The 26583-nt window shown below is 51.4% G+C and overlaps 1 protein-coding gene across 4 annotated transcripts in view; it reads left to right on the forward strand.

The window, feature by feature from the left end:
* Window positions 1–26583, forward strand: part of VPS54 (VPS54 subunit of GARP complex) — a 599465-nt gene that overhangs the window by 229274 nt on the left and 343608 nt on the right. For all 4 annotated transcript variants that reach the window (XM_086927614.1, XM_086927616.1, XM_086927615.1 and 1 more), the window contains exon 9: window positions 198–324. In XM_086927614.1, coding sequence (XP_086783740.1) covers window positions 198–324 — 127 coding nt within the window. The remainder of the gene's footprint in view (window positions 1–197; window positions 325–26583) is intronic.

The raw sequence follows: 26583 nt of genomic DNA on the forward strand, positions 1-26583 counted from the left end.
GGCCTGGTTTTTCGAGCAGTAGCAGCATTCCCCACCCCAGCTTCTTGAGACCCTCACGGGTGAGTAGTGCGCTTTGCAAATGATATGATTTATTCATTCACTATTTTCTACTTGTGCACAGTGACTGATTTATGGAGTCTCAAAAATGTTTGGGGAATTGCACTACAGCTGCTAATTTTTCTTTTTGTATTTGACAGACATCTTGGATCTCAGCTCTGTGAACTGGAAAAGCTTATAGATAAAATGATGATTGCAGAGTTTTCTGGATATGCCCGAAGTGATTTGAATAGGCCGCTGGAAGAAGATTTTCAGATTTTAGAAGAGGTAAACATGTGGGCATGTTATTGTTAAAGGATTTTTTATTTTAAACATCTTCACACTTAATTTTATAACTTCATTGTTTTTATTTACTAATATTTCAATGGAGCTTATTATTTATTGAAGTTTGTATGTAGTCGTGATATCGCTTTTGATACTGTCAACTGTGTTGTCTTGGATACATTGACATCTATCCTACTTCCTCCTAGATTTAAGCAATAAATGTTTTTACTGGTAATTGTAGGAAACCAAATTCTTTTTGCCCCCTTTTGTACTCTGGCTTTTTACACTTACCGTTTACATGTTTCTCAAACTAATCTTCTTATACATATTTTGTCGTCCAGCTGTACAGAAAGACCATATTCAAATTGAAAAGACAAAATCACATGTTCGAGGCATGTGGGCTGCTGAATTCATATCTGTGCATAGATCGCCACCTAGTGTTGGGTCCGGATGATTGCACATTGTTGTCCTGGAAGAGTCTTCGAAGTATCACGAGATAGGTGGCTCCTCCCCTGGACTACAGTGCGCATGGGCATCGCCTCCATCCCCAGATTGTTTTTTCCGCCATTGGGTTCGGATGTGTTTCGGTTCCCTCTGTCGGAACCGATAGTTGTTCAACTTCTAATCGAGACCAAAAGGTCTCTAGGCTGGGCGTCGGTATAGTTGCGTACGAGTTTCTTTTCTGACTCTCAGCTCCGATCTCTTGCTGCCCTTCCACGTGCTTTCGGCGCGGACGGGCCTTCACTTTTGCTATGGAGCGAACTCCGTTTAAGAAGTGCCCGGTGTGTAACTCCAAATATTCACACCTCGACGTGCACCCTGTGTGCAATACATGCTTGTCACCGGATCACCACGAAGACAGCTGCATGGCGTGTTCGAAATTCCGGTGCAAGAAGACTTTGAAGATTCGTCGGGCCCATAGGCTCCAGGCTAAGTTATCGACTGCGGCGCCCCCACCAGACGACATATTCCAGGAATCTGTCGAGGGAGAAGACGACGGGCAAGGTTCGGGCTCTAGTCCCGCGTCCGAGGGGGAGACCTACGACGCGGGTGAGGAGAACTTTGACGAAGTCACCGACGAGGTAGGGGACGACGATCAGGCTTTTGCCACTATGGGAGATAGCTCGGAGGAGGAGCATCCCCAACCAGACTCAGGGGTTATTCCCCTTCATACGGCCCAGGTCGAGGGATCGCCTTCGGGCCTTACCCAAGATCTAATTATGAGTCCTACGTCCCCGCCTCCGGGCCCGGTCACGGACATTTATGAGACGCCACTTACGTTGAAGAAAACGAAAGTGAAGCCAACTGGTCACGCACCCTCGGATGCGAAACCGAAAGTGAAAGTTGCGCTGGTGAAGAAGGTTCTGGAGGCGTCAACTTCCAGGAAAATCAAAATGGCCGACTCGAAGAGCCACGCCAAGATGGCCGACCCGAAGCCCTCGGGGTCGGTGCCGAAGGCGAAATCGTCCGACGCGGCTGCGTCGGCTCCGAAAGGGGTTGTGGACCCGAAGACGGCTCCGAAGAAGCGTCAGGGCGACGACGCACATAGACATGGGGCGTCAGCCCCGAAGAAGGTGCCTGCGGGTGATCAGGCTCTCGATGCTGAGAAGTCGCTCGAGCCGGTCAAGCCCTCTCAGGCCTTGACGAAGAAGGTGGCGGAATCCCTGCAGCGGATACGAAAGGACAGTGTGGTTCCCGCTTCGGGCACTGTGACGCCTAAGCTCACGCCTAAGCCTGCGAAGGAGCAAACGCCTATCCGTTTCACCTTTCCTCCCAAGTCGGCACCGAAGGCCTTCGCGCCGAAACAGGGCGGACCCTCAAAGGAGGTATTGGCACCGAAAGCTGCCTTGGTGGTGTCGAAGCTTCGGCTCCAACCGCTTGCTGAAGAGGAACGTCGTGAGGTAATCATCGACGCCAACACCGGGAAACTGTCTCTCCTCAAGAGGAAGATCACGACGGAGCCGGCGTTGGAACATTTTAAGATCCCTCTCAAAAACAAAAGGGACTCTGCGGACTCTTCGGCGCTGGTGGAACCTGTGTCCCCACAAGCCCTAGGACACTCGCCAACGCATTCCGCCGCAGGCGATGCGGACGAGGAAGACGCCGAGTACAACTATCCGGCGTACTCGGATCCGGAGGAGGAGCACGAACCTTGGTCAGCCGGAGGCGACCCAGAGGACCCGCAGTCGGGCCAGGACGCGCAACTTTTTGCGGCGAAAACGTCCCCGACTGAGGACTCAGCGGCCTTTAACGCTCTGATCGAGAGAGCTGCGGCTAACCACGACGTCGAGCTGCACTCGGACCCCGTGGATGTGGACTTCTTGTTTGACACTTTCTCTGTAGCTGAAAAGTCAGTCAAGACGCTGCCGATGCTTAAAGGGGTGCTTAAACATGCAACGGAGGTCTTCAAGGAGCCCACCCGGGCGCGTGTGGTCAACCCTCGCATCGACAGGAAATATAAGGCAGCGCCCACGGATCCTACATATATCAAGGGACACTTGCCATTGGACTCCTTGGTTGTTTCCAACGCTCGGAAGAGGGCGAACTCTCAAACTACTGGTGACGCTCCTCCCCCAGACAAAGAGTCCAAGATCTTTGAGGCCTCAGGCAAACGGATTGCTGCACAGGCAGCTAATATCTGGAGAATATCTAACACACAAGCCCTACTTGCACGTTATGATAGGGCCCATTATGACACCTTAGAGGCCATACTGCAACACTTGCCTGACCAATACAAGGAGGCAGGAGAGATGCTGATTCAGGAAGGAAAACTCATTACAAATGCATCCATCAAATGTGCACTGGATGTGGCAGAAACAGCCTCCAGGGCTATCAATACCAGTGTGTTGCTTAGACGCCATGCCTGGCTTAGAATTTCAGGGTTCAAACCCGACATCCAAACTACAATACTGAATCAAACAGTGAATCCTGACCACCTGTTTGGCCCTGAGGTGGATGCCACCCTGGAGAAAATGAAAAAAGATACGGACACTGCCAAGTCTATGGGGGCTTTACAAAGTCAGCAGTTTCGGAGTGGTTCCTTTCGCCGCTCAACTTCCAGAGGCACCTCAAGGGGACAGGCATCCCAGTCCACACAATATTACAAGAGTAACACCCAAACCTCGTACAACAACAAGGGTAGAGGTGGTTACAGAGGCAATAACGTCAAGGGCAGGGGACGTGGAAACAATAGCTCCAGGTCCACCACCACCAACAAACAGTGACGTCTTGTCACTGCCCCCCGACCATACAACACCGGTCGGGGGGAGACTCCAGCAGTTCCTGCCGGCGTGGAAGTCCATCACCACGGACAGGTGGGTGAGGTCTCTTATCCAGTACGGGTACTGTCTAGAGCTTACTTCCATTCCACCGGACATACCTCCAAGGAGCCGTCCTATGTCAGGCGAGCACTTGACCTTGTTGCAGCAAGAAGTTCTAGTCATGCTGCAAAAAGGGGCGATAGAGCTCGTTCCATTGCAAGAGCGGGGAACAGGGGTTTACTCCCTGTATTTTCTGATTCCCAAAAAATACGGATCCCTCAGGCCAATCCTGGACCTCAGGCCCCTAAACTGGTACATCCTGTCGGAGCACTTCCATATGCTCACGTTGCAGCAGGTGCTTCCCCTGCTTCAGCAGGGGGACTTCCTGGCTACGCTGGATCTGAAAGATGCCTATTTTCATATCCCCCTGCATCCTTCCCACAGGAAGTATCTCAGATTCACGATTTTAGACCAGCATTACCAGTTCAGGGTTCTGCCGTTCGGGGTCACCACGGCACCAAGGGTATTTACAAAGTGCCTAGCAACTGTGGCGGCGCATCTCCGTCGCCAGAACGTCCACGTCTTTCCCTACCTGGACGACTGGCTCATTCAGGCAAGGACAGAACGACAGTGCGTCGACCATGTGTCGCGCACCATTCATCTCCTGCACGATCTGGGATTCTCTCTGAACTATCCAAAGTCCCATCTCCAGCCCGCCCACGTGCGACAGTATCTGGGCGCGACAATAAACACTCTGGCAGCCACTGCGCAGCCAAATTCAGTGAGAATCGCCAGTATCCAGGCGCTGATCCAGCGGTTCAGACCTCAACACTCGCTTCCAGCGAAGGTGTTCATGCAGTTGATAGGCATGATGGCCTCCTGCATCTCCATTGTCCCGCACGCGAGACTACATATGCGTCCGCTTCAGGAGTGCCTTGCACGTCAGTGGACTCAGGCTCATGGGCAACTGACAGACCTAGTGTTGGTGAGCGGTCGGGCATACAACTCTCTGCATTGGTGGAACCCACACAACCTTTGCAAGGGCCGACCATTCCAAGAGCCTGTGCCACAGATTATCCTGACGACGGACGCCTCTCTCCAGGGATGGGGAGCGCATGTACTCCAGTACACGGTGCAGGGACTCTGGACACTACAGCAAAGGAAGATGCACATCAATGTGTTGGAACTGATGGCGATCTTCATGGCCTTGAAGGCGTTCAAAGTACATCTGTGCAACAAAGTCGTGTTGATCCGGACGGACAACATGACAGCCATGTACTACATTCAGAAGCAGGGAGGCACACACTCTCCACAGCTGTCTCATCTGGCTCAGAGCATGTGGAAGTGGGCCATTCAGAGGAACATCTTCCTCATGGCAGAGCATCTCCCGGGCAAGGACAATCAGATGGCGGATCTGCTCAGCAGGCACAGCCATCAAATGCACGAGTGGGAGATACATCCATCAGTACTCCAACCGTACTTCCAAAGGTGGGGTCATCCAGAGATAGACCTGTTCGCCACAAAGGAGAACGCAAAATGCCAAAGCTTCGCCGCCAGGTTCCCACACCCGCAATCACAGGGCAATGCGATGTGGATGAACTGGTCAGGCAGATTTGCGTACGCTTTTCCCCCAGCACCTCTGATACCGCTGGTGGCACGCAAGCTCAGGCAGCACTCGATGACTCTCATCCTGGTTGCTCCGACGTGGGCTCGCCAACCATGGTACACCACGTTTCTAGAACTGTCCGTGGTGCCGCATCAAAGGCTTCATCTCACTCCCAGCCTTCTGACGCAGAGCCATGGCGACATTCAGCACCCAGATCCGCAACAGCTCAACCTGGCGATCTGGCTCCTGAAGTCCTAGAGTTTGGCTACCTCAATCTTCCTCCCGATTGCATGAACATCATTCGGGAGGCAAGGAAGCCCACTACTAGAGCTTGTTATGCGGCTAAATGGAAGAGGTTTGTCATCTACTGTGCTAACCACAATATTGACCCGCTAGATGCTTCCATTCAACACATCATTTGTTACCTTTTCCACCTGTATCAATGCAATCTAGCGTATTCTTCCATCCGCATTCACCTGTCTGCTATGGCAGCATACCTCCAGAATAGGCAACACCTGTCACTCTTTAAGGTCCCTGCTATCAAGGCCTTTCTGGAAGGACTCAAAAGGGTCATTCCACCAAGGACCCCACCAGCTCCAGAATAGAACCTCAATGTGGTTCTTACGAGGCTGATGGGTCCTCCCTTTGAGCCACTGCACTCTTGTGAGCTTCAGTTTCTGACTTGGAAGGTTGCGTTCTTAGTAGCAATTACATCGCTACGGAGGGTAAGCGAGCTGCAGGCGCTCACCATCCAAGAACCTTTCTTCCAGGTACATGCTAACAGGGTGGTGCTCCGCACTAACCCTAAATTCCTACCCAAAGTGGTATCACAATTCCACATAAACCAGACAATTGAATTGCCGGTGTTTTTCCAAAACCCAGAGACGCTGGCGGAGCGCATGCTCCACACCCTTGATGTTAAGAGGGCCTTGATGTACTATGTAGACAGGACAAAAGATTTTCGCAAAACAAAGCAGCTTTTTGTTGCTTTTGCCACACACCACAAGGGAAACGCTATCTCCAAAGCGGGGATCGCTAGGTGGATAGTAAAGTGCATTCAGATCTGTTACGCTAAAGCTAAGCGCACTCTCACTATCCCACCGAGGGCCCACTCCACCAGGAAGTTGGCGGCCTCTATGGCTTTCCTAGGTAACATTCCCTTAGAAGATATCTGTAGAGCAGCCACATGGTCTACCACACATACTTTCACTAAACACTACTGTGTAGACGTGCATTCCAAACAGCAGGCAGCTGTTGGTCAGGCTGTTCTAAAAACACTTTTTCAGACTGCTGCAGCTGGCACGGGCGGCCGCCGCTAATGGAGGGACTGCTATGTATTCTATGCACAGATATGAATTCAGCAGCCCACATGCCTCGAACTGCAAATGCTACTTACCAGTATGCATCTGTTCTTGGCATGTAGGGCTGCTGACATTCATATCGCCCACCCTCCTCCCCGGCGCCTGTAGCAGCTGCAGTATTCATTCATATATATACATATGCTCATAGCATGGTCATCGCTCACATTCTTCACTCCATCTCTGCCAATGGCTAAAAACAATCTGGGGATGGAGGCGATGCCCATGCGCACTGTAGTCCAGGGGAGGAGCCACCTATCTCGTGATACTTCGAAGACTCTTCCAGGACAACAATGTGCAATCATCCGGACCCAACACTAGGTGGCGATCTATGCACAGATATGAATGTCAGCAGCCCTACATGCCAAGAACAGATGCATACTGGTAAGTAGCATTTGCATAATCGAGCATAGCATCCTGCTTCTGGGGAATATGCAAACTGTGATTAGCACCCTCTCCACTCTTCCCCCAGAGAGTCGGAGGCATAAAGCACAATATTGCCATCCATTCCATTCCACATCTGTACCCAAAGTCCATCATTCTATCCACATTCCTGCTACCCTTCACCTTTCTGAAGTGGTAGCTAATCAAGCCTGGTTTCAGGGCTTCACTCCTCTTAAAATGTACTCTAATGTTCACTTTCATGAAAGTAGGTTTGTCTACAGTCTTAGTTGGCATGTCAAGACCGTGTTCCCATGTGACCTATAGATAATTGCATGCAATATGTGGCTCGGAAACTCAGGTTTGAATTTTGATCTCCTTTCTAAATCGGTCCAGTCTGTTGCCATATTGTCTGAGGTTCAATGCAGCCTAGAGGTTACTCAGCTGTAATGCATTCAATTTCTCTGCTGTCAGCATATATATGGGTCATGCTTAACCCCCTCCCCCCATCCCCGTCAGCCGCAGCCTCCAAGTCACTTTAGTTTGTCCCCCGACTTTCATTGGCAACCAGTGGGTGGCAGGATACGCTATCACCTGCACCACTGGAGGTCAGTAACATCGGAGCGCTGAGCTCTCCAGATTGTCCGAAGGAGCTACTTCCTTCCCATCATGAGTAGCCCTCCACCCATGCCACCCATGTAGGACAGGCTGACCGAAGACCATCTCTCTTACTCTGCCAGGAAGTGGCAGCTATCTTGGCCAAGGGAGCAATAGAGTGCCAGCATCTTAAGTAGGTCTTGGTTGCTATTCCCACTACTTTCCGGTGCCCAAGAAGGACGGATACCTTTGTCCTATCCTAGACATGTGCCCTCTAAATTTGTTCTTGAGAAAGGAGAAATTTAAAATGCTCACGCTCGCTCATGTCCTGTCTGCCCTGCATCCGGGACACTGGATTGTAGTGTTGGACTTGCAGGACACATACTTCCGCATCCTCGTCTTGCCTGCCCACAGACGTTATCTACGGTTCATAGTAGGCCACGAGCACCTTCAGTTCACCGTCCTCACCTTTGGCCTTACCAGCACTCCTCGAGTGCTCAACAAAGTGATGGCTGTGGTTGCAGCTCATTGCCAGAGATCAGGAGTATCGGTCTTCCCCTATCTCGACAACTGGCTGTTGAAGGAGGGCTTGTCTCTGACTGTTGTCTCCCACTTCCAGACTACAGCGGACCTCTTGCATTATTTCGGGTTCAATATCAATGTGCCGAAATCACAGCTGACATCTTCTCAGATGCTATCTTTAATCAGACCTGTTCTGAACACACAGCAGTGTCAGGATTGTACTCTCGAATGGCGAGTCTAGGGTATGCAGGCTATGATACAGATGTTTCATCCTCTTGTCTGGGTGTCGTTGAGATTGACTCTAAGGCTGCTGGGCCTCATAGCCTCCTGCATCCTGCTTGTGACGCATGCCCGCTGGCTTATGCAGGTTCTACAGTGGGACCTGAAGGTCCAGTGGGTGCAGCATCAGGGAAATCTCTCCAACTTGGTCCAGATCTCAGTGGGCACTGCAAAAGATCTGCAGTGGTGGCTAACGAACTGCGATTAGGTGAGCGGCAGACCCCTCTCCCTTCCCCAAACAGATCTGACAGTAGTGACATATCAGTCACTCTTGGGATCGGCCAGCCATCCGTGAGAGGTGGAGATCAGAGGACTCCGGTCTCCGGCAGAAACTGGACTCCACATCAACCTGTTGGAACTCGGTTCATTCCTGCTGGCATTGAAAGCCTTTCTACTCTCCATCAAGGGAATGCTGGTGCAGGTTTTCATGGACTACACTCCATGTGGTACTGCAATGGTCAGGGTTGGGTGGTGTGCCCTTTGTCAAGAGGCTCTACGTCTCTGGGTATGTCCGGAACGTCATGGCTTATTTATTTTTTTGGTGCAACACCTGTGGGGATTTCTGAACACCAGAGCAGATGACCGCAGCCGAAGCTGCCTAGCGAATCATGAATGGCATCTCCATCCGGAGATGGCACAAGGTCCCTTTCAGCAGTGGATAGAGCCTTGGTTAAATCTTTTCACCTCAGCTTAGATCACCCAATGTCAGCAGTTTTGAGCACCAGAGTTTCCAAGGGCCGCCCCTCTCTTGGAGATGCTTTTAGTCTCAAGTGGAGCTTGGGTCTCCTGTACACCTTTCCACCCACACCACTCCTGCCCAGAGTTCTCAAGAAGATCAGGAACGGCTTTGCCCAAGTCCTCCTCATAGCTCCGGACTGGGCTCTGAAAGTCTAGTATCCCAAGCTGTTGAGCATGGCCAATGGTCCTCCAATTAGACTGCAGATTTGGGAGGATATTCTGTCACATAACAGGGGAGGGTTCTCCACCCTAACCTGTCAACCCTCCACCTTAATGTGTGGAGATTGAGGGGCTACAGTTGACAGCTTTTGACTTTCCACCCAAAGACTGTGATGTTATCCTGGCAGCTTGGCATCCCTGTACCAAGATTGTATATGCCGGCGGTTGGAGTACCTTTGTGGCTTGATGTGCTGAACAACTCATGAGAAACTCGTGAGTTTCTCAACTTCTCATCCTGCATATGCTATTTTAGGTTCTTCTATGGAGACTACCTGTATCAGCTAGCTATTTATTTTGTGTAGTTCTGGCACAGCCAAGAAGAAAGTTTCAACGCACTCAAAAAAGGAGTTGGGCGAAGGTGTTTGAGACAGTAAGGTAGCACTAAATTAAGCCCAAATGATTTGCAAGAGTTATGATCATGCAAGAATATAGACTTATAGAAAGAGGTGAGTCTGACCATTTTCATATCTTTCTGTACTCCTATTGAGACGACTAGGCAAATTGTAGGAGTTCAGATGAGGATGGCTTTGGAGTCTGTGTCAAATGCAGTGGATAGGTCCAGGAGGGTGAGGGCTGCTTTTTCTCCTGTGTCTCGGATCATATGTGTTGTCCTTTGGAAATCAACAAGAACATTTAATTGTGTTGACATAACTTGGAACATTGTTTTTCTTTTGGTTAAAATTATTGTGTGTATCAGGAAAATCCGAACAATGTATTAATGTGAACAATTTAAACATTTAATGATACACATGTATGGCTAGGTGAATGAATGCAGCATGTATGTGATTCAAATATTTGATTCTCTGTTACGAATTCTATATGTTGAATTAATGTAAGAAAAAAGAATAAAAATAGTTTAGTATTTTTCTAATTTAGAGTGTCAGCTTTTCTCTTATTTTTCTTCATTTATGGTTATTTAAATACATTTTGAAGGTGCCCTGGGAATTTCACAGTATGTATTTCCCTGCCTAGGTGAACTTCCCATTAGTAGCAGGGGGCTCCTTATCTTTACAGTCTGATCATGTGAATGTCATCTGTGGCAACATGAGTCTGGTTTCAGTCCTGTGGTTGTGTCTGAACCTGAGACTGAGGGGCATGGAAGAGTTGGTGACTGAGTGGCTTATAGGATTTGGTTGTTTTAGCGGTATTAGGTGACACTTTTGTTGATCTATATATATAAAAACGAAGGTATGTCTGTCTGTTTGTCCTTTATGCATTACTACACCATTCATCCGATCTGCATGAATCTTTGGGAAGTTGTTGAGTACACTCCCGCAAAGGTTTCTGACAAAAAAAAAAGAACATTGTTAAATATCGGCCCCCCATGGCCCTCATAATCTTTCCAATACTGAACGTTTACAGTTTCCGGTGCGACTCGCTTTTGCAATAACCATTAACAAAGCACAAGGACAATCGCTGCAATTGTGTGGACTAGATTTGGAGAATCCGTGCTTCTCACATGGACGACTGTATGTGGCCAGCTCACGCGTCGGAAAACCTTCTGATTTATTTGTGTACGCACCAGACGGAAAAACAAAAAATACCGTGTATCCACAAGCACTTGAATAAATAAACAGAATTAAAACAACACTTTAAAATGTTTTCCATATTAAAATGAAGAAGTATCAATAAAAATGACACAATGTAAATTGAATGTTATCATAACATGTTTCCTTAAATTTCCTTTCTTCTGAGATCACAGCAACCCGCGACGGGTAAGCTAGTCATCTATATATATATAAAAAAGAAAGTATGTTTTGTTTGTCCTTTATGCATTACTACACCATTCATCCGATCGGCATGAAACTTTGGGAAGTTGTTGAGTACACTCCCGCAAAGGTTTCTGTTAATTTTTATTTTTATTAAATCTGCCCCCAGGGCCCTCATAATCTTTAGAATACTGAAATAGACAGCGAATTTGCGAGCATCGTCGACCGTTATGACCCCCAAACGGAAATCGATTGGTCAATCTACATCAGAAGCACAAAAGAAAAAATCATTAGGAGCTTCAGAAACAGACGAGCAACGGGAAGCAAGATTAGAAGCTGTTTGAATACAAACTGCTCAAGCCCGTAATGCTGTTCGAATACAAACTGCTCAAGCCCGTAATTCTCAAACGAACGAGCAAACGGAATCAAGATTGGAAGCCAATCGAGTACGCACTGCTCAAGCCTGTTCTTCTCAAACGAACAAGCAACGAGAATCAAGATTGGAAACAGATCGATTACGCACTGCTCAAGCCCGCTCGAATGAAACAGGAGAGCAACAAGAATAAAGATTGGAAAACTATCAATTACGCACTGCTCAAACCTGCTCGAATCAAACAGGAGAGCCACCAAAATCAAGATTGGAAGCCAATCGAGGACGCACTGCTCAAGCCACACTTAGACATTTTTTCAAAAATAAAATGAATAACTTTCAATAACCATGACAAAATGTAAATTTAATGTTATCATAACGAGTTTCCTTTGATTTCCTTTCTTCTGAGATCGCAGCAACGTTCGACGGGTAAGCTAGTTATCTCTAAAACTTAGGTCGGGTAGGGTAGCAGGGAAATTGACCTGTAGTTGGAGAGCGTTCAGTGGTCTGCGAAGGGTGTCTTCAACGAGGGAAAGACTGATGCATGTTTCCAGGCATCTTGAAAGGACCCTGAAGAGATGGAGGTGTTCACGATCAGCATGACTACATTGGATTGTAGTCCTCTGGCATATGTGTGGTGGGGGGCATGGGTCCGACAGGGCCTCTAAATTGGTGGATGTCATGGTAGTGGTGGTTCTGTCATGGATGATGGCTTGCTATGTGATAAGTGACTGCTATTTGGATGAGATCTGCAGGCATTTTGTGAGGTTTGTTTGGTGCAGTTGTGTGTTGAACATGCTGTAAATGGCGGTGATTTTATTGCTGAAAAATTGAGAGATATTGTTGTATATAGGTCCTGTGAAGGGGAGGTTGAGTCGAAGGCGGCCCCTGTAGAGGTGGAATCTTTTATGATGGCGTAAATGTAATTGCTTCTGTTCGTGCTGGTGTGGACTAGGTCCGCCAGGGCGGGGAATTTGGTGGATCAAATTAGTTGGTGGTAGTAGCATCCCAGGGCAGAGTTGAAAGTGCTCCTTTCTGCTATGACTTGGATAGATCTCCATTTGTGCTCCAGTTATTTGCAGTGGTGTTTCGTCATCTTGAGTTCCTTCTTGTTAAAAGACAAATTTACATTGGGTGGAGAAATTGATCATCACTCGAATTTTGAAAATGTATGGCAAATGGTTCACTGAGCTAGTAACTGTTGTCAAATCTAAATAGGATTGAACTATGACTTTACGGGATGGTTATGAGATAATTAGCCACAAATAAACTGTTGGAAGTATGATTTCAAATTACACAATTTCCAGCGCTCTAACCTTGTACCATAGTTCAGAATCGTATGGGGCGTGGCTTGGGCGCCGATGGCGATGGTCGCCTGAGAGCTCGGCTCCGGGACTAAGCCCGGGATTATCCTGAAAATCGGAGGCTGCGGGGCACCCCAGACCCCGCATTCTGCTGAGCGTACCGACGGAAACCTGCCGGGGCCCCTGATGGAGCTCGGACGAGGGTTGCTCCGGAGTTAAACCGAAGTTTGCGGAGTTGCGGAGTGCGACCCAACATGGCGCCCGGACTCCTTTGTCCCCCTGTTCGGAACTACTGAGTTGAAGAGGTGCCGCGGGTGGCGACTGGCGCCTGGCTTCGCCATCCCCGGCTGTTCTGGGCATTGGACATTTACTGGATTGGACCTTTTGCAACGGATTTGCACTCGGTTGGACGACCGGGCGGGTGCCCACGCAGTGGAGGGCACCGGGAGCGGACGCCCTGTGATCAAAGCGGTGGCCCGCCTCGCGACTTCGCAGCCAGCTACGTCTTCCTGGCCAGGCCACCTACATGGGAGGCGCGACACTCTGGCGCCACAGATCATCCGAGGGGGTTGGTGGCCCTCACCCCGGGGCTATAGAGGGTGAACGGTTCTGCCCGAATCGGCGGCGACTGTCTCCGCCCCCTCATCGGTGCCCTCGGACGCCGTGGAGGTGGCGTGAGCCGAAGCGGCGGAGTCTCCACAGGCTCTGGAGAAGGAGGTCGCCCATACCCGAATTGAGGACAAGCACCCGGGAAGGTCGTGGTCGACACCTGCACACGGAGGCGCCTACTCCGGGACCCTCACGGAGTGCCCCTGGGGGCATGGGGAAACCTAGAGGTGCCAAGGGATCCACCCAGACCACCTCGGACTCTGAAGCCCAGGACAAAGAGGAGCATGGGGACCCAAAAAGTTCTGGTGGCGCGCTGATGCAGCGACAGTTCGACCGTGTCCTAGAGGCGATAGAGACTACGAGATCAGCCCTCCAACAGGACATTGCTCAGGTGGGGACGAGCCTGGGCCTCCTCAGGGCGGACCATGGCAAACTTTCAGATCGGGTCAAGGAGGTGGAGGGCACGGTGAAGACCTTAGAGCCGGCGCAGCGGACCTTGGCTGCGACGATGAAGGACGCCCTGTCCCGAATTGAGACCCTGGAACGAAGGGCGGAGGATGCGGAAGGCCGCAACAGGAGGAACAACATCCGAGTGGTGGGCCTGCCGGAAAAGATCGAGGATGGCGACATGGTGCGATACTTGGAGACCTGGCTCCGAGACACGGTGGTCCCGGAGGGACTGTCCTCCTTCTACACTTTGGAACGGGCCCACAGAGTCCCAGCACGGCCCCCACAGCAGGGACGCACCCCGAGGCCGGTGGTGGCGCGGTTGCTGCATTTTCGAGACAGGGACTTGATCCTCAATGCCGCCAGGCACAATGGCCCGTTCAAGGTAGCGAACAGTCAGGTGAACATCTTCCCAGATTACACCTACGAGACGCAGCGCAAGCGGTTCTCCTTCCTAGCGGTTAAGCGCGAGCTTAGGAGCGAGGGCATTCAGTATTCACTCCTATACCCTGCACGGCTTCGCGTCATTGTCGACGACAAAACCCAGTTCTTCGACACCCCGGAGGATGTCTGTGTCTGGCTCGAACTATACAGGTCAGGAATGGATGGCTTTGGCTCCTCGTATCAACAGGCAGATGAGCCGGAACAACGGCGGCGATCCAGGAGGGTCAGAAATCGCCGCGGCCGCACGGGAGGGCCCTCGACGACGGAGACATCAGCGGAACGGAGGGGAGTGCTGGAGGTATTGTCGGAGTTGTCGGGAGCAAGGGATGAAGCCGTCGAGGAGGAAGAAAACCCGGGTGCTGAGGGAGCACCATCGGACTCGGAGGACTCAGTGGCAGATAGTACCCATACACCGGTGATCACACCGAAATCGGTGGAGGACCTTTTAGATGGACAAGGGTAACGGGGTATACTGTCTTGTTTTGGGTGGGGGCCCGGCAGGGGGGAGGAGGTTGCCGTCCTTTATTGCTGACAAAGAGGGAGAGAGGGTTGGGGGGCCTCTGCTTTTGCCCCAGGAGATTTTGACACTGTTTGGGGCTTGTTATAGTCCTGGTGGCCTGGGCGTCGAGGGCCCACTGCCTTCGCCCAGCCCGCACCTGGCCCATAAGGCCTTCCTACGGTGGCGACCGTAGGATTAGTGGGGGTTCTGGGGTTGATGAAGGACGAGGTTTGGATGGGATCTAGATGGTGCAGTTTGGGTCCTGTTCTGGGGTGGGTGGGGGGGGGTTTGGTTGGTTTTTGGGTTGTTTGGTTTTGGTTGGGGAAAATGGCCGCCATCAGCGCTGGGAGGATTGATGCCTTTTCTTTGTGGGGACCCGGATGGGGGGACTGTGCAAGAACAATCTGGGACAATGGCTGATGTTGCTAACTTGAAATGTGTTACTTGGAACGTAAGGGGGCTTCACACCATGTCCAGGCGCCACAAGGTCCACGCTTATTTAGTGCGTAGGGGAGTGCAAATGGCGCTGCTGCAGGAAACTCATCTGAACAAGGCGGAAGGGGCGGCGCTTCAGCGTAGATGGCGGGGGCAGGTCTTTTCCACGTCGTACTCTGCTTATGCCAGGGGGGCGCTAATTTGGATCAGGGCAGGGGTCCCCTTCCAAGTCACGAGGACAGTGTTGGATCCAGAGGGGCGTTTCGTGGCCATCTCGGGCACTCTAGGGGGAGGGACCTAAACGTTTGCTGTGTGTACGCTCCTAATGTTGACCAGACTGCCTTCCTTTCCAGGTTATCGGGCTCGTTGGCCCACTTTTTCGCCGGGCCCCTACTGCTGGGGGGAGACTTTAACTCCGTAGTAGATGTGGACATAGACCGCTCACATCCCCCGCTCCCCGATTCCCCGGTCCGTCGCACGGCTAAGGGTCGTCAGGATTGGCAGGCCCGCTGGGGTTTGACGGACATTTGGAGGGCGCATCACCCCGCATCCAGGGATTATTCGTATTTTTCGAGCCTCCATGAGTTGCATGTCAGACTAGATGGCTTTCTTGGATCGCCCGAACTGGTTTCGGCAGCGGTCCGATCGGAGTACTTATCGAGGACCATCTCGGACCATAACCCCCTCCTACTGGACCTTCGCTGGTCTCCTGGGACGCCGGCGGTGCCCACCTGGAAATTGCGACCCGAGATCCTCGAGGACAGTGTCTTCAAGGCGGACTTGGGGGAGAGAATATCGGATTATTTTGCGTCCAACGGCGGCTCCGCGAGTACTAGGGCGTTAGAATGGGACGCTTTTAAGGTAGTGGTGAGGGGCTACTGTATCTCTAAGAAGGTGGGCATGAGGCGCGTCATCCTGGCTGACTTGGACACAGCGGACCGGGAACTCCGCGAGCTTGAGGTTCGCCGCCCCGGACACCCGGAATTGCAAGCACAAACGGCGGAGGCGAGGGAAAAGGTAGCAGTGGAGGTCGAACGGCTCCGCTGTTTTGAATATAAGGCCTATACGGTCCGGTCTATCGCGGAGGGAGACAGGTCGAGTGCGTTGTTGGCGTGGTTGGCCAACCCTACGCGCCAGTCCCAAACGACGACAATTATGCGTGGGGCAGACGGGACCGAGGTGGGCACCCAACCGGAGATTCTTAGTTGCTTCCGACATTATTATGAATGTTTATACCGCAGTCGCTCCGCACGTGACCCAGACCGGCTTGATAATTATCTTCGCCCACTGGAGCTCCGCACGGTGGAGCAGGAAGTGGCGAAAACTCTGGGTTCCGACATTGAATTAGGGGAGATCCGCGGGGCCATTAAACGGATGGCGAGAAACAAGACCCCGGGCCTGGATGGCCTACCAGTGGAGTTTTACGCAGCTTACGCTGACCTCCTAGCCCCTCGGTTACTGGTGGTCTACAGGGAGGCGAAGAGGCTGGGGCGACTCCCGAGCTCGATGTGTGAGGCGTTGGTGGTTCCTCTCCTCAAACCGGGCCGAGACTCATCCGACCCGGGGTCCTACCGTCCCCTATCGATGTTGACGGTGGACTACAAAATACTGAGCAGCATCTTGGCCTCGAGGCTACTGGGACACATGAGTTCCCTGGTGCATGAGGACCAGGCCGGTTTCATCCCACGGCGCAACACGACTATGAATATTCGTAGGTTGTTCCGTTTGCTAGGGGAACCATTTGTAGGTGCCCCGTCCCCGGTAGTCTTATCGGTGGACCTGGAGAAGGCTTTTGATAGCCTAGAGTGGGACTACCTCTGCACGGTGTTACGGAGATTCGGCCTCGGGGAGGGATTTGTCCGATGGACCGCGGTTCTTTATGCTTCTGCTTCGGCCAGGGTCCGAGCGGGCCCATTGATTTCATCGCGGTACCCGGTGGAACGAGGCACACGACAAGGGTGTTCCTTGTCCCCGCTTCTTTTTGCGCTAGCGGTGGAGCCACTGGCGATGCACCTCCGCTCGGGAGCCCACTATACGGGCTTATGGACGTCTGCGGGCCCGCATTATGTCTCGCTATATGCGGACGACCTGTTGCTTTTCCTAGAGGACCCGGTCGACGCTTTACGGGGAGCGGAATTGGCGCTCACGGAGTTCGGAGAGGTCTCGGGCCTCCGAGTGAATTGGTCAAAGACCTGTCTTTTTCCGGTACGCAGGGGTACCCCCACCCCTGCGCTAAGCGGGGAGATTAGATGGGAGCCCGACTGCTTTAAGTACCTCGGGGTATTCGTTTATCACGACCAGCCCGACCTCCTAGATGGGAACGTTGCCCGATGCATTCGAGCACTCCGAGGTTGCATGGACTTTTGGGCCACGCTGCCGCTCTCAGTGGCGGGACGTATCGCCCTGCTCAAAATGGTGGCGCTTCCTCGGTTACTATACTACTTCCGGACTTTGCCGATCTGGGTCCCACCGGCCACGTTTCGTCGATTACGCTCTATGGTGGTCGGATTCCTCTGGGGAACGGGCCGGCGGCGGGTGGCCCTCAATACCTTGATGAGGCCGAAAGACGAGGGGGGGCTCGCTGTGCCGGACTTTGAAAAGTATTATCTGGCGGCGCAGCTCCAGACCTTCACCCAGGAGATCGCCAGGGAATTCCGGGGCCCGGAAGACGGAAGAGGGACGGGTATGGCCAGGCATGTTCTCTCCTTTATAGCGCTGCGACAACGTTTAGTCCTGCGGGACTTGTCGATGGAGGAGCGGACTGTCCGCCTGTGTTGGAATCGGGCCCACGCCCGAGGCCAATTGAGAACGCCATATGCGCCTGAAATACCGTTGGGGATGCTGACGGCCCTCCCCCACGGAGGGGATTGGTCACGTTTGGCGGCCTGGGAGGATTCCGGTTTACAGCTCGTTGGTGATCTGTACGAGGACGGAGCGCTCTTGTCCTTTCAGGATCTCATTGACCGCTTCGGGATCTCCCGGGGTGACTTCCTGCTGCACTCGGCCATTGTACGAGCGATCCAGGCACACTGGAAAAACGGGCAGGAAGAACCCCACTTATCTCAGGTGTGCCAGTACGTAATGATGTCGGCGGGCAGGGTGAAGGCGGTCACTTGCCTCTACGGCAGGTTGATTACCGAGGGATTGGCGCCTCTCACCACTTTGAGGACCCGTTGGGAGGAGGACATTGGTAGGGAGATCCCGGAGACGGCCTGGTCCCAGTTGGTGAGACGAGCCTGGAAGGGCACACGTAACGCCCGTTTCCAACTGGTCCACTACTATGTTCTCCATAGAGCGTACCTGACCCCGGTGAAAATCAGGCGTTATTTTGCCACGGCTTCGGCGGAATGCCCTAGATGCCCGGCTCAGGAGGCGGACCTACTACACATGTTATGGGCCTGTCCAGGGCTGACGTCCTACTGGCAGGAGGTAGCGACGACCCTGGAGGAGGTGACAGGGAGACTCTTATCATTGGATGCGGCGGTGGGGCTCCTGCACTGGTTCCCCCATACCCCCAGGAATAAAATTTCTAGTAAATTTATCGACCTGGGGCTCCTCCTTGCTAAACGAGAGGTGACCAGGAACTGGAAGGCACGGGCTGGTCCGGCAGGCAGTAGATGGCACAATGAGCTTTTGAAGTGGGCGGCGGGAGAGAGCGCGCTGAGATATCAACTGGCTTGGAGGCAGGGTAACGAGAAGGCGCAGGAGGCCGCGTCGGAGTGGGAAATGTTGGTGCAGGCCCTCAGGGATTATTGTGCCCCCAGCGACTCTGAAAGTGAAGAAGCGACTCACCCCGAGTCCCGGTGAACGTTAGCACTGACAGTCCTATTGCCTTCCCCGTGGGTCCAATAGCAGATCCTATGTTGATAGCTACCTGGCGCTGGTGGTGGTGGGGGGGGGGGGGTTCTCTGAGTTAGTAGACATTTATGGGAGGGGGGGTTTATTTTGGGGGTTTTAGGCTTGTTTGGAAAAGCAGATGACGGACGGTGCATTATCCGGACCAGCTCCAGCATCCTGCTGACCCCCATTGCATTTCGCCGCCCGACCCCAGGGTTGTGGGCCGGTTGGCTGTGTACGGACTTTACGAAGGGGGGCCAGAGGGCTTTATTATGTTACTATTGCTTATGATACAATGCTGGTCGTTACTGTACTGATTTACTGATTCCTGCAATAAAAATATATTTAAAAAAAAAAAAAAAAAATAGTTCAGAATCGTAGAGGGTTTATCGACAGATTTACACTACAGAAAGGTTATGGGAACTGTGAAATGTTTGGAAAATTCCGTGACTTACGGTAAATTTTATAAAAATGTTGACTGTATTGTTTAGATTGCTCTTTCCACTTCTACGCTGCTCTCAGATTTTTTTTTTTTTTTTTTTTTTTTGAAAAACCTTTATTTGTAGAAAAAGTACACCGCTATTCAGCCATACATCCCGGAGGCCAGGCAGCATTGCGATAACAGGGAGGCTCATGTACAAAACAGTGCGCAAAAGCAGTCAGGTTTAATTTTTCAAGAACTAACAACTTGGAAAGGAGAACCAAAGAGTAGAAGGGCCCCGGAAGGCCACCAGAAAACGAAGTGCCTGGGCACGAAGGAAATTATAAGAGAGAGAAAGAAGAAGAGAAGTGGCCGAGGACAGTACATAAGTATTTGAAGGGGCGTAGTGGGAAGGGGTCAGGGGCCGCACATCCAACACAACTCAGAATATCAATTGCAGCAGTAAGGTATGGGGGAGTATCGCACCAGGATGTTCCGTCCGGAACCACGGGAAGGGTTACAGTCTATGGGGAGGACTGGACGTCCAAATCCGGCTCGAGCGGGGGTTCGCACAAATCGCCCCGATAAGAATTCCAGGCTCCCCACACTGATCTCCACATTTTGGGCTTGCCCCTGGCCACATACACCGTTTTCTCCCGCAGCATGCACCAGTCCATGTTGGTCTTCCAGAGGCTAAGGGAGGGGGGAGCGGGCGCACCCCACTTCTGGGCTGCTCTCAGATTTTTGTCTTAGGTTTCAACCAACCGCCCTGTGGGAAGCCGCCTGTCTCGGGCCTACTCCTACTTGTACTCATTTCTATTGAGGAAGCCATTCTGGTGGAACATACACTCTTCAGATTTTGCCTGTGTTGGCACGCAAAGTATCCTCACACCGACCAGCACCTAGAGTGCAAAGTGTGTCTTTTGCCAGACCATCGTGAGGCCGACTACAACACGTGTAAGTCCTTTTGGTCCAAGAAAACCCTTCGGGATGGAAGGTCGCGTCAGTTGGAAATGTCTTGCAGAAGCGGAGATGACAAAATTTTTGTTGAGGGACATGCCCAGAAGGGGCCAGCTTAGGCGTCTTCTTCCCTGAGGAAGTGATCTGGAGATGTGTAGCCTTCCATATGGTCAGCACCTGAGTACCACTGCCCCTGACCCTTCCAACACCCAAGTACACCCCCAAACATCCTCCTACAGAGGTCGCTGGATCACCACTGCCTTCAGGCCGTGGTCGGATCCGAAAGACTCAGGCCCGGCACTGAAAACTGATGCTAGGGCCAAGCCTTTGGTATTTACATGTTCGGATCGAGACTGACCTTCGGGATCGAGCCAGCAACTTCCCACATCTACCTCAGTGCTGACCCAAAAACTTGCTTCCACATCAAAACCCTGGGGTCTGAAAATTATGGAGCCGGAAGCCTCTAAATCTTCTTCGGGTTCCATGTGTCTGGTCGAACCAATTCCAGAGAAAAAATAGACATTAGAAGATGGAATATTCAGAACCAGGAAGGTACAGGAGCGATCCTTGCTTCTCCACCCTCAAAGAGGAAGCTGTCCTTCAAAGAAGCACTGGACAGCCATATTCCTCAAAAGAGGAAGCTAAAGGACAAAGCCACCAACCCTACACATCAGCCTCCTCCTCCTCCATCACCATCTACGCCCCCTCCTTCACCTCCTGTATCTCCAGTACATGAACTACTTGATGCTACACCGCCAGAGTCACCAAGTACAGATGATGATGGGGGCGAGAGGGTTACAAGTGCCATAAGGGTATCCTGATCCAATGGGATTCATATGACACTGATACACTTACCCCCAACGACCCAGATCTATATCTCGTTCACCCCTCCCCTCCAGAAGACGCCACTTCTTACCAACAAGTCATTGCTAGGGAGCTGCATTCCACTATGTTGAGCTACACAAAGAATCCCTTGGACAGGATTTTTTGTTTGATACCCTATCTTCCACACATAGGGACACCCGCATGCAGACAACATTTTTAAAGAGCCAGTCCGGACTAGAGTAATCACCCCATCGGTGGACAAAAAATACAAGGCAGCTCCCTCTGATCCACTTTTTATCACGGGGCAAGTCCCACCTGACTCCATAGTTGCCACAACGACTCGTAAAGGCGCTAATAGCCAGGCTGCTGAAGACGCTCCACCACCTGAAAAAGAAAGCAACCGAATAGATGCAGCTGGGAAAAGAGTTGTAGCGTAGGCAGCTAATCTTTGGCGTATTGCCAATTCTTCAGCTCTTCTGGCCTGCTATGACAGAGCCCCTTGGGTTGATATGGAGGAACTGCTACAGTACCTCCCAGAGGAATACAGCAAAAGGGGACAACATATAGTCACAGAAGATCAGGCCATCGCCAATAACTCCATCCGATCTGCACTAAATGCAATGGATACAGTTACTAGGGGTGTCAATACCAGCGTGCTCTTTAGGCGACCTGCATGGCTTTTGTATTCTGGTTTCAAACCAAAGGTCCAGCAGGCAGTACTCAATATGCCTTTTAAGAAAGAGTTCCTTTTTGGACCACAAGAAGAAAATACTCTTGATAAAATGAAAAAAGGACGCTGACACAGCTAAAGCCTTGGGAGCATTACCAGCTAAAGCTCCTAGAGGGTCCTGTCGTAGCCAAGGCCACATGGGTGCATACAAATCCACCACTTCAGATGCCTCCACCTCCTTTTAAAAACAAGGCCAACAGCCTACAGTAAGGACTTTCTTAGAGGTTACTTTAGAGGCGGAAACAACATAGGAAGGGGAACAGGTGCCTCCACACGTGGAGCAACACCCACTGCTAAGAAGTGACTACCCAGTCCTTCCCCCTGACCACTCCACACCTGTTGGGGGCAGATTATTATTATTACCCCCAGTCTGGGAATCCATCACCTCAGACCACTGGGGACTAGCCATTATTCAAATGGCTATTGTCTGGAGCTCGTTTCTACACCACCCATTATCCCACATTACACTCACAGGTTGTCACAAGATCATCTAATACTTCTCAAACAAGAAGTTAACGCCCTCCTTATCAAAGGGGCTATAAAACCTGTCCCACTTCCACAGCAGGGACTAAGGGTATACTTTGTATTTTATCATTTCCAAAAAAGACAGGTCACTAAGATCAATCTTAGATCTCGGTACCCCTGAACCAATATATCCTGTCAGAACATTTCCATATGGTTACTGTACAGGATGTTATTCCACTTTTCCAACAGGCCAACTTTAGCGCAACACTGGACCTGAAGGCAGTAGCGTTTTTTACATAAGAATGCAGGGGCGTTGGCCACCCTTAGTGCAGCCATAGCCATTGCATTACTTGCTTGCACATGCAAACTGTATGTATGCCACTGCACAGAGCTGCCAGCCTCTCTCAGACAGTAGTAGGAGTGGCTTATTTGCGAACTGGCAGCTAGGGCTGTTTGACTGCACTGCGCACGTCAGGTTGGCCGGTATTTTGCACAGATGGAGCACTGTGGTCACCTGTCCCAGCCATAGCAGGCAAACATTACAAATTCAAATTTCTACTATTCGGGGTGACCACAGAACCTCGAATTTTCACAAAATGCTTGGCAGTAGTTGCAGCACATCTGTGCAGACAAAACCTTCATGTATTTCCATACCTGACCGATTGGCTCATCAAAGCCAGTACCCACCTTCAGTGTCAACAGAACACTCATTTGACAGTGAATCTACTTCACAGACTAGGGTTCATAATAAACGTTCCCAAGTCGCGCCTTCAACCTCTTCAAATGTAACCTTATTTAGGGGTGATCCTCAACACACAGTTAGCTTATGCCATTCCCACTCGAGTTCAACACTTTCAGGTAACTCAACCTCCGTTCCAGCTTAACTGAACTCGCACAGTTCGGACAGTCATGCATCTGTTGGGAATGATGGTCTCTTGTATTGCCATAGTTCCCCACACGGGATTGCACATGTGTCTGCATCACTGGTTCACCTCGAGGATGTAGTGATGATAGACCGCTGCACTCCCTGTTCTGTGCAATGGTGGAACACCAACAACCTGCTACAAGTGCAGCCTTTGCTGGACCCTGTACCCATCCTCCCTCTCAGTACAGACGCACCGGAGACTGGTTGGGGTGCCCATCTACAGGACCTCACAGTACAAGGTCTGTGGGATGCCAAACATCAATCCCTACGGATCAAACAGCGACAAAACTACATTAGTAACAAGAACTGTGTCTCTATGGACCTTAAGTCCAATTGAGCCACTCAAGGTGGAGTACCTGAGTTGCCACCTTGCGATCCAAAGTGATCTGGAGTGTCTGTTAAGTTATTGTCCTGTTCGTCCCCTCCGGGTATGGAACTCTTGTGGTCAGAGCTAGAAAACCCATAGAAGCCCAGTGGGATCAAGCCCATCTCCTTCTAGGTGGATTGGGAATGAGATGGGGAGCAATGTCCTCCAGTTGGAGGGCACTCTTACCGTCACCTTCTGCTTGTCAGAGCACTCTCTGTTCCGTCACCCACTCCCAGGCCTGGCCAGGACTCTCAAAAAAGTAAGTGTTAGAGTTAAAGAGAACTTTCAGCTTCACCTGAAACATAAGCATACACTGCAAGTTGAGAGGACGGAGCTTCTGTTTGACCTCCTTGAGGGATAGCCTATGCTGTTGGACAACTCTCATATAATTCGGGAAAATCATGATTTTTGACTATTGGAAGCGGAGCTCTGGAGGCTCTCTGGCCTTCCGAACGTATTGCTTCTCGGTCTCAATGGTTGAGTATCCGTGCAATCAAAAGGCGTATGGTGGCCCAGGTGGAGAGCAGCGTGCCAGAGGCTGTAGCCCCGCTCCAACATGAAGCTGGGCAAGAGCTTGTCCGCAGGGACCCAAGCCTTCAGCCATGTCTCCAGAAAGCATTCAATATCAGGGAGTTAAACTCCCTCAGAGAATCCAACAAAGATTAGGTTGTTCTTGCACGAGCGATTTTCAGCTACCTCAGCTCTCTCCTCCAGTTGCACATTTGAGGACAGTAACCTGGAAACTTGTAGCATGAGTGCGGCTAGATCATATTCTACCAAACGGATCCTGGTTTCGGCCTCAGTCACTCGAGCGGCAACATTCTGGATATCCTGGTGCTCAAAGATGCATCCAACTAACCCTTGCCTACCTTAGTCTCTACTGCTTCGCAGAGTTTAATTCAATTCAGAGTTCTTTATTTAGATATAAAACAAATATCTTTAAAAGAAGATTACAAGTCTCATTATATACAAACTGTTAAAATGAGAACAACAGTAACGATCGATTGAAGTCTTTAATCGCCTTGAGTATGGTGGCATGGTCAGAGTGCACAGGAGGTCATTGAGCCCCAAGAGGAGCATCATGAGCACCCGGAGCCATTGAGGATGGCGTAGAGTACTAGTCTCTTTGTTTGGGTGGACGCCGGAGGAGGCAGCTTGTCCCGCCCCATGGCCGCATATGCTCAAAGGTCCTTGGAGGCGATGGGGCCCGCTTACCCGGAGCCAACATGAGCAGCCAGAGTGGTGATGTCTCCCCAGGTTGTAGACGGGAGGGCCGCCTGGTCAGCAGACCTCTCTGGCATAGCAAAAGGCTCTCCTCCTGGCTGTGAGGCCGCAAGTAGCACTCCAGAGCACCGAGTAGAGGGTCCCCTAAGCAGTTTGTCTTATAGGGAGAGGGGGAACCACAGGTGGGGGGGCACTATCAGCCCAATGGGCCACCCTGCACCCGCCGTCACAGAGCTCCACCTCCAGCTCAGACCAACCCCCACAAGCATCCCACACAAGCCAACCCTTGGTTTAATCACTCCTCATCGGACACCAAGACACGCTCTTCCTAATAGGCTCGAAATCTGGGCATCAGTGGGCCCCATGTCTCCCGGGGGAAGACCGACCACACATCCAGCTGGCAGCTAGGGAGAGGAGGAGCAGGGTCAGCGTTGGGCCACCCTAAGCAGCCAGCAAAGTCTCTTGTGCCACAGCCCCCAAATTCACTGGAGGGGGCAACCCCAAGCCAGTGTCTCATAGGCCCCACAGCAGGCCGCCATCAAAGTCCGGGGTGGTTGTGCCACAACTGCAAGTCCTGTATGGTGTTGGGGTGCAGTGAATCCCTCTGCACGCCCACCCAGCGGACACCAGTGAGGAGGGTTCTCTGATGCAGGCAGCCCTGCATTCCTGCCTCACAGCCCACCACCAGTAATGGTCCGGCTGTTCAGTGTTGGGCCAGATTATCTTCAGGCCACAGGCGAGAGTGCGTTACAAGGCCGCAGTCAGCCGCACAGGCCCCATATATCTCACTGCCGCTATAGGTCAGTCACCCATGCTTCCTGGGTTGCTGTCGTCCGGGTTTGTTGTGGCTTTGTGGCTCGGCTCCTGTTCCCTGGGTGTGGGAGATGCGTAGTCTGCTGTCAGGCCATGGATGAATAAAGATAATGTGAGGGGGACCAGATGCAATGTTAAGTTGTGGCCGCTGTGTTGGCCTTGGGCCTGCCCTTTTGTTTTGTTTTGTTAAACTCTTGCCATGTGTTAGATTTGGGGGTCTCTAGTTGGCAGGGGTAGGTACCTTTAACAAATAGGGACCCTTGCGTCTAGTCAGGGTAAGGGGGTACACTCCTAAAATAACCCCTGCTCACCCCCTTGGTAGCTTGGCACGAGCAGACAGGCTTATCTCAGAGGCAGTGTGTGAAGCATTTGTGGACACATATAGTAACCCAGTGACAACACTGCAGATGGACACCACACAAGTTGTATATTAAAAAGAAGTATTCTTTTGTATAGATTTAACACAAGACCACAAACGACAAAAGTCCACAATACTGTACTTAAAATGGTATTAGCTTAGTTCTCTTAAGATTTTAACATGCAACACTTTGAGTCAATGTACCTTAGGATGCGTAATGCAAGACAATGAAAGAGTTGCAGAGAATGTGATGCGTCGGTTCCTTCCACGCAGGACCGGTGATGCGTCTGTTTTGTACTGTGCTTCCGAGGCAGTGCAGCGAGCAACGCCGTGCTGCGATGAAGATCCGGTGAGATGAAAACAAAGATATCGTCGTCTTCTTGATGCGACACGCTTGCTCCGATGATGCAAGATGTCTCGACTCGATGCGACAGCTGCAGCGGCTACACCCTTGTCCAGTGATGCGACGTCAGCAGCTTTGGCAGCGACACTCTTCTCCCCCAATGCGAGACGCTTCTGCTTGATGCGACAGCAGCAGCGGCGACACCCTTGTTCAGCAA

This window comes from Lissotriton vulgaris, chromosome 6 (genome assembly GCF_964263255.1).
Source record: "Lissotriton vulgaris chromosome 6, aLisVul1.2, whole genome shotgun sequence".
NCBI classification, from domain to species: Eukaryota; Metazoa; Chordata; class Amphibia; order Caudata; family Salamandridae; genus Lissotriton; species Lissotriton vulgaris.